This window comes from Stegostoma tigrinum, chromosome 18, assembly GCF_030684315.1.
Source record: "Stegostoma tigrinum isolate sSteTig4 chromosome 18, sSteTig4.hap1, whole genome shotgun sequence".
NCBI lineage: Eukaryota > Metazoa > Chordata > Chondrichthyes > Orectolobiformes > Stegostomatidae > Stegostoma > Stegostoma tigrinum.
In genome coordinates, this window is record NC_081371.1 from 14651553 (window position 1) to 14664209 (window position 12657).

General features: G+C 38.9%; 1 protein-coding gene across 2 annotated transcripts in view; it reads left to right on the plus strand.

Moving 5' to 3' along the window:
* Positions 1 to 5246: 5246 nt before the first annotated feature.
* atp6ap1b (ATPase H+ transporting accessory protein 1b) overlaps positions 5247 to 12657 on the plus strand; it is a 42088-nt gene continuing 34677 nt past the window's right edge. Inside the window, exon 1 of one of the 2 annotated variants that reach the window (XM_059652238.1) lies at positions 5247 to 5376. In XM_059652238.1, the coding sequence (XP_059508221.1) occupies positions 5252 to 5376 (125 nt within the window). In that variant the 5' untranslated portion in view covers positions 5247 to 5251. Of the gene's footprint in view, positions 5377 to 7117; positions 7222 to 12657 lie in introns of those variants that run through there. The other variant, XM_048549337.1, reaches the window with a different exon arrangement.

Consider the following 12657-nt stretch of genomic DNA (forward strand, 5'->3'; position numbering starts at 1 on the left):
CCATGATTGTAGAGAGTAATCCTTGTCTCCCATTAAAATAATGCAACAACCTGAGTTATTGAGAAAACAGGAATCATGGCAGCTCCCAGGCCATTTGGCACAGACTCTAAGGTATATTACTGATGACTTGTACATTGCTGGTTTGTTAGTTCGCTGACGTTTCATTACCCTGTGCAGCCACCGATGAAGCGCTGTTGTCTTCTCCTGCCTGCTATTTAAACTCTGAGGGGTGTGGGATTTGATTACCTCAGTTCTGGTTTTCCTTCTCAATATTGTATGCATAGGGTCTGGTTCTATGCGTTTGTTGATGGCCTTCTTGATGGAGAATCAGCCTTCTAGGAATTCCCGTGCTTGTCTCTGTTTGGCCTGTCCTAGGATCCTAGTGTTGTCCCAAAGGAACTGGTGGTTCTCGTTATCTGTGTGAATGGAGATGAGTGAGTATTGCTCGTGTCTTTTTGTTGCTAGTTGGCGCTCATATACTCTTGTGGTTAATTTTCTTCCTGTCTGCCCAATGTAATGTTTGTCATAATCCTTGCACTGAATTTTGTACATTACATTGGTTCTGTCCATAATGGGTAAGGGGTCTTTGGTTCGAGTTAGCAGTTGACATAGGGTTGCCTCAACCCTACACCGTGTCAACTCTAACTCGAACCAAAGACCTGCTATCCTATATGGGCAGAACCAACATAACAGACAAAATTCTGTGCAAGGATTGTGACAAACGTTACATTGGACAGACAGGAAGAAAATTGACCATAAGAGTATATGAGCACCAACTAGTAACAAAAAGACATGAGCAATACTCACTCATCTCCATTCACACAGATAAGGAGAACCACCAGTTCCTTTGGGACAAAACCTGGATCCCAGGACAGCCCAAAAAGAGACAAGCACGGGAATTCCTAGAAGCCTGGTTCTCCACCACGAAGGCCATCAACAAACGCATAGAACTAGACCGTATACATATGCTACTGAGAAGGAAAACCAGAAATGAGGTAATCGAATCCCACACCCCTCAGGGTTTAAATACCAGGTGGGAAAAGACAACAGCGCTTCATTGGTGGCTGCACTGATGATGTTACCCAGCAGGGTAATGAAACGTTGTTGAACTAATAAGACCATAAGACGTAGGAGTGGATGTAAGGCCATTCGGCCCATCAAGTCCACTCTGCCATTTAAATCATGGCTGATGGGCATTTCAACTCCACTTCCCTGCACTCTCCCCATAGCCCTTGATGAACGAGCTCGGTGAGAGAACCAACCACAGTATCCACAAGCTGAGCTGCAAATCTACTCAAGAAACTTATTCATTGACCAAACAAAATAGTTTTCTATTACTGAAGTCAGCTGAGTTCTAATATAGTGCTCTCAACATATGTTTAATTGTCTGCCGCACCCTGTCTCCAACTATATTGGCAAAACATCCTTCATGGGCTACAGCACTGCCCTCAACACGGGGAAACAAAATGAAACAGTGTGATTTTTCACAAATTGCATTGCTAACTGCCTTGATACATTTGTGGGTCAATGTTTGTGACATTACATGCAGATTCCCAGTAGGTACTTGGAAGCAGCCGAATTCATCAAAATTTAGTGCAGTTTTCAATTTGACAACCAGGATAGAATGTCCACATGCTTCTTCAGGTTTCAGATCCCATTCCAGCAGATGGTGCAGTTTTGTGACAGTATCCCAGGACATCCTCAGCCTGTGGAAATCGCATCAAGGATAATAAACTCTGAACCTGCATTACCTCCTGTTGCCTAGTCATGTGAGCAGTCAGCATTTACATCACACACACACACACACACACACACACACATACAACATGGTAGAATAGTCCTGGATACAGCGGGACACGGAGGAATCTGACATGGAGGGCTCTAGAATGTCTATAAATGGACTTTCCACACAGAGATCCTTATTCCAATGCAGCACAAGCCATTTTGCACAAATGCAATAGCAGATTGTAAGTGCAGTAAGATTACTGAAATCGCCCCCACTCATCACCCAAGAAAGGTAGCATCACGTATTGTGAAATATTTACAGTTGAAGTAGAGAGAAAATCAGCTCCATTTATTGTGCCGTGTCTAAGACCTTGAATTGTCTCTGTAAATTACAGCAGCCAAGTGAAACTTTTAAGGTCACCTGTGATTACTTCTGCTTCATGGAGCTGGCCATAATGATTTTCCAATATTCAATGACGTGGCCAAGATTGCTTGTGGCAAAGATTTTATATCCTGCACGGTTTTAGAGCCATAGAATCATGCAGCACTGAAACATTCCTTTGGCTCAATTCGTCCATACCAAATATAAACCAAGAGAACTGTGGATGCTGTAAATTAGAAACCAAAACAGAAGTTGCTGGATAAGCTCAGCAGGTTTGGTAGCATCTGTGCAGAGAATCAAAATTAAAGTTTCAGATCAGGTGACCCTTCTTCAGAATTCATACCAAACAGGTTTCCTGAATGGAACTAATTCCATTTGCCTGTATTTGGCCCATATCCCTCCAAACCATTCCTATTCATGTACTCGTCTAAATGTATTTTAAATGGTGTAACTGTCGGTCACTGCATTCAGTTCATATGTGGAATTCTATGATTGCAACTGTTTGAAACCTGTACATGTAAGCACACAATTAATGTTGCACCTTGAAAGGCCTCACAATAGTCATCAGTATTCTTTGAATGTTATCAGTTATTCTATGGTGCAGACTGATGCAAGGTATTTCTTCAACCCCTCTGTCATTTCCTTGTTCTCCATTGTTAATTCGCCATCCTCAGTCATGAAGGGGCCAAGGGGATTCTGAAGAAAGGCCAGAGGACATGAAACATTAACTCTGCATTCACTCCACAGATGCTGCCAGAACTGTTGATTTTCTTCAGCAAATTCTGTTTCACTTTAAGATTTCCAGCATTGACTGTTCTTTATTTCAGTGAGGGGTCTATGTTTACTTTAATCTCTATATCTTCTTTTTCATATACACAGAGAAGCTCTTGAACTATGTCTTGATGTTACTTGCACTCAAACTTCACCCTCAAAGTTGATATCCTCATTTTTTTGTCATATTTTGTAGTTTTTTAAACTTTCCCATTTCTATGGCTTACCATTCATCTTTGCCATATTGTATGTTTTTCTCTCAATTTAATACTACCGTTTACTTCCCTGGTTAAACATGGTTGGCTTATCTGCTTCTGAGAATCAATCTTGCTCATTGAAATAAGTCTTTGTTGTGAGCCATGAACTAATTTCTGAAATGTCTGCCATTGTTCTTCAATTGTCTTTGCTACTAAACTCCTTTCACATTCCACTCTAATTTGTTCAGCCCTCATTCTTTTGTAATTACCTCATTTAAGTTTAGCGCAGTTGCTTTCTCTATCTCAAACTGAATATTAATTCTGCCATATTCCATCCTCTTCTCTTTCTTAGGGATCTTTTACCCTGACATTATTTAATAAATCTGCCTCATTACACACGACCAGATCCAAAATAGCCCGGTTCGTGGTTGTGATATTCTGGGAAACTGTCCAAAATGTACCCTATGATTTCTTCCATATTGGCCTCCTCTGCCAATCTGACTTTCCCAATCTACACGAAGGTTAAAGTCATGCATGATTAAAGTATAGCCTCTCTTGTATGCCCTCATTATCTCCTGATTTATACAATATCCTTCCATATAGCTACAGTTAGTGAGCCTACAGACTGAACAATGTCTCAAATAAAGGCAAACTGCCAGGAATCTGAAATGAAAGAAGTATTTGCTGGAAAAAGTCAGCAGGTTCATAGCTCCTCGGAAGTAGAGTCACAGGTAGACAAGATTGTGAAGGAAATGTTTAATAGGTTTGTGCCTTTATTGATCAGTGCACTGAGTACAAGAGTTGGGAGGTCATGTTGCAGCTGTACAGGACATTGGTTAGGCTACTTTTGGAATGCTGTGTGCAATTCTGTCCTCCTGCTACAGGAGGGATGTTGTGGAACTTGAAAGGGTTCAAAAAAGATTTAGAAGGACGTTGCCAGCTGGGGCTATTTTCCCTGGAGCTCAGAGGCTGAGGGGTGACCTTATAGAAGTTTATAAAATCATGAGGAGCATGGAATAGGATGAGTAGCCAATGTCTTTTCCTCAGGGTAGTGGAGTCCAAAACGAGAGGGCATACGTTTAAGGTGAGAGGGGAAAGATTTAAAAGGGACCTAAGAGACAGTTTCTTTCACGTGGGGGGTCATGCATGTGTGGAATGAGCTGCCAGAGGAAGTGGTGGAGACTGGTACAATTGCAGCATTTAAAAGGCTTCAGGATGGCTATGTGAATAGGAAAGGTTGAGAGGGATGTGGGCCAAATGCTGGTAAATGGGACTAGATTAATTTAGGATATCTGGTCAGCATGGTCAAGTTGGACCAAAGGGAATGTTTCCATACTGTCCAGCTCCTTGATTCTATGTTTGACTGCATCCGTGGAGACAGAAACAGAGTTAATAGTTTGAAGCCACTCTTATTCAGAACTGTTCATATCAACCATTTTCCATGTTGATCAGTAATGTGGAAATATTTCACCTAATATATCTGTCATTAGTTTGTTTGAAATTCCAGCAGGTCAGTTCTTGTCCACTATTTTTTGCATGATGTTATAGTTACAAAGTTTGGAACAAGGCTATCAACTATTAATCAACTATTGATTAAGAATGAACTGCTTTCTGCATGAAAATCAGAAATGTTGTAAACAGTGGATTTCTTAAGAGAGCTCTGTAATAAAATGCTAAACCTTTTATGAAGGATCAGTTTAGGATTTTGTTGGCATGTGGAGGAAATCTGCACTAAATTTTTATTACAATTTACTCTAAAAATACTGTAAACTTGTTAATGCTCTGTGGATCTTTCAACTCACTTCTTCCAGAAAATCAGGTTAGGTATGAAACCTAAGAAATGGAAGGAGTGCTTACATTTGAAGCTGGGAGCTACATGGTAATTTTAATGTTAAGATGTTATGCTCTTATTAATGATTAAAAAAACACTCACACCCTTTGTGTCACTAGTTCATGATACATTCGGAAAAAATAAATTATTTATTATGTCTTTCTTCTCCAAAGTGCCCTTGTTTTTTTTTCACTTACCCACTGATTTATCAGTGTTTTCTCCAAAACAAGAGAATACCAGATGAGCCGAGTTGGTTCTGGTCACTATTGAAATCTGGCCAAGGCAGTTTGATTTTTAACAAAAACACATTTATGTTTTTTTCATTTCAGTGTGTCATCATTGGAGATGAGAGTGTCTGGAAGTGCCATGGATCAGGTTCATTGTTTGCAGTTTCTGTTTTACTGGGCTTTAGTTGGCTTACCTCAAGGTAATTCAGCTGTTGAACATGTTCCTGTGCTGATGTGGTCAAACTTCAGGTGAGTGTGAGACCACCATTTGATGAAAACAGAGGTATTTTTCAGCTAGAAAAATACCTGTGACTCTACTTTCAAGGAGCTATGAACTTACTGACTTTTTCCGGCAAATACTTCTTTCATTTCAGATTCCTGGCAGTTTGCCTTTATTTGTAAATTCTTACTATTTACAGCCATCCACCATGAGTCAGATTCTGCTACAAAATGAAGCCAGGGAAGCGAACGTAAAGTGAAACCAAAGTAAATTCTCTTTGGAGAGCCAACTGCTGTCAGGAAATACATTCTAAATCAGCTATCAAAAAGATTGTTTAAATGTGGTCTAACTTCCATTGGGAAAACCAAATAATGTTAACTTTGAAGTGGTTGTTTCTATTTTCCTCAACTCAATTAACCTAAATACCTTAGTGAGAAGAGTAATAACTCAATAGGTCACAAAGTAATCTCCAGCTAATGGATGATATGTACTTGTTACGGGTGTTTAAGATTTCTGATGATTACGTCTTAGCTTTGTGATAAAACTGAAAGACTTGGACCTCATTTTTCAGCTCATAGTTAGCATTTCCTTTCTGAGTCTCCTTCAGTCAATGAATGGATTGTCAATTTTGATTATGGTGTTTGAAAAATGCTGTGGTGAGTGAGCCAACATGAGGATATACAACTAGCAATCTAAGATCAGCATTGGACAGATGGTTGGTAATTCAGTATGAGCTTATTAACATGAAAAGTTCTCATCTACAAGATTTGATTTGGAACCTTGATGATTTGGTATGGTCACCGTAAATCATGAATTGATCTAACCTTTTCTGTTGTGAAAGGTGAAGAAATAGCATTTACCATCAAGCTTATCAGCAGCTGGGATATTGTTAATGGAGATTTCCAGTCAACTGGCATCTATTTCAACATGGCAGTTCTAAATGGTGTCAACTGATCAGAGCGACTAGCTGGGAGAATCATCTCCAAAAATCACAGGAAATATAGCTTAAATTTGAATCAGTATACGAGAAGCTAACCAAGGATTGGGTGTACACGTGGGATTAAGGGGCAGATTTTTTTTAAAAAGCATAGAAGAAAGAACTCAATTTCTTCCTTTTTAAAAATCTGTATCATCTTCTTTTCAGGAAATATGATTGCACACCAAACCAAATTGTAAAACTTGTAGAAAGATTGCCATTTAAAAGCATACTGACAAGCCTTGACTATTTCAATGATCCTTTTATGTGAGACTTGTGGGTACCTGTTATAGGGTCATGCTATTATGATTTTCTTGCAAATTCTACTGGTGAAAACTGCAGTATTGTTATTATAATAAAATCTGTCTCTATTTAGGTTTTATTACTGAAAAGACTAAAAAGAAACATTTCATTTTTATGAAATAGTTTTACTACGCTTCATGTACAGTGAATGCCTCTTATTATACATGTGGCAAAAAGGGCCAGTGAAATGAATGGGATTAGGTATCTAATGAGATACATCTTTTGACGGTGTGCCTATTATGACTGAATTTCTTTTAGCTTTAGCACCACCGTTCTGAAAGTAATTAAAACAACATCTGCTTGTTTTCTACAAGTTAACAAGTCAAGAATAAGCAAACTAAATTAACTGAATTGCTAAACCTTTTAAAGCAAAACGTTTCCTGACAAATAATCGTAGCCAGATCTGTATCTACCAAATGCAAAATATTTACTGTGGTCTCATTTTACAATGTAGATTTGATGCTGGTATTTTTTGGAGTTCAACATTGTAGCTATCCTCCTCTCTTAACCTAACATATTTGAATGTGCGTTCAGCAGAGAGAATGACCCTCCACCAATGCTACATAAAGAGACTGTAGACATCTTAAAGGTACATTGCCAGTTGATTTTGTCTGGTTTTTGTGATGATTTGGTAGCTGTTTGTGCATTCTATAAATATTCAATGTTGCAAAAATCAATAAGGAGTGGTGTGGTACGTGCTCAGGGAGATTTTATTGGCTCAGGTCTATGGCACAAACCATTTACTTCCCACTCATGCATGTATTAATAAGCCTTTCCCAAGGGATTCATGACTTGGAGAATACAGAGAAGCCTATGCAGTAAAGGCCAAGCAACTCAATGCAGGAGAAGGAGGGTCCCATTACAGAATCACAGAATTGTTACAATATGGAAAAAGGCCATTTGGCCCGTTGTACCTGCACTGGTTCTATTACCCTGTGCCAATCTCCTGCCTTTTACCCATATTCCTCAAACGATTTGTATTCAAATAATCATTCAAATGCCCTCTCGAATGCCTCAATTGAACCTACCTTCATCACATGTTCAGGCAACGCATTCTGTATTCTAATACTTGCTGAGTGAACAAAGTTTTTTCTCTCATCACTTTAAATCTATGTCCTCTTGTTCTTTCTCTTTTACAAGTGGAAACAGCTTCTCTCTATCTACTCCTACTCCATCCAATCTGCTTACGATTTTGAAAACTTCCGTTAAATTAGGAGACCGTATCCACCCAATGTCTACAGAGGGCCTGTCTTCCACCTAAACTATAGTACAATAACATGTGACATTTCTGAACTTCAGTAGGGATCTTCCCTCTAAAACCCACCTTTTCTTTTACAATAGCCACACCTCAGAACAAGCCAAAGATCTTGTTGCCGATTTCTGTGAAGTTGACCGTGGAATTGATTTTCAATGGCTCTGTCACTTTGCAGATGGGATCAGGGAATGCTACATAATCCACAAAAAGGCAGGACTAGCCAGATCTCATTGCCAGGACTCTATCTAAGGCAAAACTTTCATTTGGAGGAAGTGAGTTATGTAAAAGGTGAATTTGTTCAATATGAACTCAGCCAGGCTGAGAAAGTTGTGAATTGGTTTGACCTCAGTCCATGATAGTGATAAAAAGTCTGATATCATCCTGGTAGGGATTGGAGGTGTACTGCAACTGAATATGCATAATGAACTAGAGACAGATCAGGGAAATTGAAAATTATTTAAGTGATCAGGAGCATCCAAAGGAACACACGTGGGAAGAGAGTAGACAAAGGCAGAAAAGTAGCGTCGAGTTAGGAAGAAGCCATTTCGGTGAGATGGAAAATAGATGAAAGGTATGTCTGCTTGGACGTGTTTCTGTGTTTATCTTACGGATTTTAGGAAGGAGTTAGAAATAGGTTATTCAGGTTTGGAGGACTATAAGGTTTGAGACTGTGGAGGCAAGATCTCCAAAGGAGATGAGGAAACTGCCCTAGAATTAATGGTTTGATGTTTGATACAAGAGGTGTGGTCCAGAGGAGGTAGGAGAACACATCTGAGAATTGATGTTTGGCATCCATCTACAATAGGAAGATCATGGTCGAGTTGGATGAAAAGAAATGCTGTAAGGATAGAAAGCAGAGTGTGATTTCAGATGTCTGTATTACAGACTGGAGGGAGGTGGAGGGCTCCCAAGGGCCTGTGCCAGGACTACTGTTAATTTTGATTCCATGTAGATGGTTCAAATTTGGAATATGGAGAAAAGTTTCAAAATTTGTCTGTAATATCAAACTTAGAGGCATAGCAATCAATGCCAAATGAATTGTTTAAAACAGCACATAGTTAGGCTAACAAAACAGAACACTGAGCAGTGGTATTTAATGCAGCTATGGTAATAAATCTTGTCAGAAGGGACAGAGAGAGGCAAAATGGACATCATGGCACAATTCTAAGCAGTGAGCAGGATCAGACTGACCCATCAATACTCGAAGGTGGCAGGATGTTGTGAGAGAATGGTTAGTAAAGCATTTGGAGTCATGGGCTTCATAAATAGTGACAGTAAATACAAAAACAGGAGAGCAATTTTGAATCTTTATAAAGTTCTGGTTAGGTCACAAGAAGAATATTGCGTGTTGTTTTGATCACCACATTTCAGGAAGGATGTGAAGGATCTTGAGAGGATGCAGGGGACATTCGCCAGAATGGCCCAGGAATGGTTTGTTTTTTTCAATGGTTAGATTGGAAAAGCTGTGGTTGTTCTTCTTTGGTGAAAGGGCATTATGAAAGGTTTGATGGAGGCATACAAGATCAGCAGAGGCTTAGATGATGTAGACAAGGAAAAGGTTAGCTGATGGTATAAGGATAGGGTACACAAATCTAAGACTTTGTTCAGGCGGTGCTGAGGAATGTGAGGAAGAACCTTTATGTGCAGTGAATGATAATGTCCTGGAGCTCACTGCCAAGGAGAGTTTTGGGAAGCAGAATCAGTCAATGATTTCAAAAGGATACTGATGGGCACTTAAAAGAAATGAATGTTACAGCTACGGGGATCAAGGGCAGTGAGTGGAACTGGCTTGATTGTTCTGCGGGAGCTAACAGTGAATGGCATCCTTCTATGTAATAAATGAATATGGCTATGATAATATGATTGCATAGGTCAGTTCACAAGACAGCACCTTGTCAGCAGGGGTCTTTTTGAACATCAGGGACTGACCTGAGACAATAACTGAGGTCAGAATGAAACAGATTTAGAATAAGTGCAGCAGAAAAATAGAAGTGCATAATGTCATGCTGGCTTTTCTCAATGATAAAAGGCTACAGGGAGGAGTCCAGGGAGGGATATGTAAAAGAGCTCATTGTACTGGGGGAGAACTCTTGGATAAAGAATTGGGTGCAGGAGAAAAAGCAACATAACTCACTGTTACACTGAGCTTGGAATTAATTCACATTGGAGCATAAGGAGATGAAGCTGAGACTTCTGCCAATGACAGATCATTCAGGGTCAGGGAGGGGAAATTTGGAGGGCATTATCAATGGCCCACCTTCCCACATTTTATTTGCTTAAAACTCTTACAGCTCTAACAACCCACTTCTGGGAAAATGTTAACTCCATTTCTCTTTCCAAAGATGGATTCAGACCTGCTGAGTATTTCCAGCATTTTCTTAGTTTATTATATATTGGGAGCAAGTTTCAAAGGAAGAACAATGCTGACTAAAGAAACTAAATTTCTAAAATCAATCTTTTAACTATGATCCCTGAAATGCACATAGAAGATAAACTACTTTTCAGCCGATTTTGTCTCAAAGTAAACAGAATTAATATGTTTATTTAATGCCCAAGCCATGTTTAAATTGTAAACATACCTTTATCCAACTGAAGATTTTTTCTTGTTTAGGGCAGTCTTGAGAAACTAGTAAGAGATAGTAACTGCTTTTACTGTTCTAAACCTGTTCAGTAACCAGTGCGTGGTGGACAGAGATATAACATGACCTTCACAAGCACAACTATGACATGATACAAATATATCTGAAGTATATGTCGTGATAAGTCATGGATTGTTAGAGGAGAAAATTTGTCTGAATTACTTGAAAAGACCACTGCTCCGTCCCTTGACCTTATGTGACTTCACTTGTTTTCAACGTTTACTTTGATTGCAAAATATTTCTTCTTCAGTTTCTCCTATTCAAGGTTCTCCTTTTTTACTTATTTTTGAAGCACATCTGTTCATACTTTTGAAAGTTGTATCTGAGTTTTCAATATTTATTTTTCAAATTAAAATGCTAAGAAATTCTGATAATATACAGTTGTTGGCCTGTACCATAAGCCAGAAGAACTATTGAAAGAGCTGCTGCATTGGAGCTTACTTGGAAATAAAAGTGAAAACTTTGCCTGTGCACATGTAAAACAAGACTTGAGGGACTGAATTGTTTACTTCTGCTGCTATATTTGTCTAACTTCTTTGATGTCCTGTTGCTCAACTTCTATTCAGATTTCGATGATACAGATACTGAGAGATTTGAGTTGTGATCTTTGTGGAATTCACCCAATGTGAGGGAGAGTCCCTGTTCACTTGTATGGTAATATCCTGCCAATCTGGGGAAAGTTGGCAGAATTGGCTCAGAAAAAAAAAAATCAGCACATTAGGGGCATTTAAACAGTCCTTGGATAAGTGTATGGATGATGATGGGATAGTGTGGGGGATGGGCTTAGATTAGTTCACAGGTCGGAGCAACATCGAGGGCCGAAGGGCCTGTTCTGCGCTGTATTGTTCCATATTCTATGTTCTAGGACAATTTTAAACACATGGATTAGGCTCAAAGCCACCTATCCAAGTGTTTTCCATTATCTATCAAGTCAATTTATGCCCTGTTTCTTCCTGTATCAGGCCCTCCCCACAAAGCAGGCATTTCCCTAGATCAATGAAGTTAGTTCAAGAATGGTCATGATTCACTCTTTTTCATATAACCATGTTAAGAGACATGGTCACTGGACCTGAAACATTAACTCTCATCTCTCTTCACAGATGCTGCCAGACCTGCTGAGCTTTTCCAACAACTTCTGTTTTTGTTTCTGATTTACTGCATCCACAGTTCTTTTGGTTTTTATTCAACAGTGTTAAGAGACTGACTAACAACAAAGCTAATAAATTGTTTAGTGCCATTTGCCTTCAAGTCATTTTGAATCATTTTAAATCAGTTTCATCACAGCTTGAGGACATTCTCGTTCGAGGAAATTATTTTCAGTGCCAAACCCATTTTCAGCTGCCGAAATAAAACAGCACCAGATCGTTACTCTTCAATCCATCAAGGAGCAGTTTTTACTGGAAAGAAAAACCAAGTAAATTATAACATTCTATTGCACTGTTTGGCTTCATAGGTTCATTTACTATTTTACTTCTGTGATTATGCAAACAATTTCCATTAGCAACTTGAACTGTGACTTGAGCAACCCAATTTCAAGCACATTCTGAAAGCAGAAACTAAATCCTAATAAATCCAACAATTGCTATGCTGGAACTGAACATATCATAAATGATAAATGCCATTTTGGATCATGTTACCACAGTTTGCAATTATTCCAGTACCTTTCAAAGCATTAAGCCACCAAACATGTTGTTATGCCCATGTTTAAGTTTGAAAGCTTCCATCAAAATTAATTCAGAGGAACTTAGGTGATTTGTCTGGACATTTCTGTATTAAGTTGAATATTCATATGCAAACACTTAATGAATTTCCTTTTCCAAATATTTGGCATGTCTAACCTAAATTCCCAGATGCAATTCTACTTGTTCTCAAAAGTAGAAATGTCTAAATAAATAAATTCCTTAACATGATAATTAGGTGCCTCCTCTGCAGAAAAGCACTTCGACATAAAATAAACTCTAAACTTGGCCAGATTTTTAAAACGTTCCAGCTGATGTGAGGTAAATTGAATGCACATGCATAAGTTACAATAAGTAATATTTTTAACTTCAACAACAGCATCTTTGACGTCCTAATGCTCATCCCCCAACTTCTATCCAAATTTCCATGCAACTGATGCTGAGAGATGTGA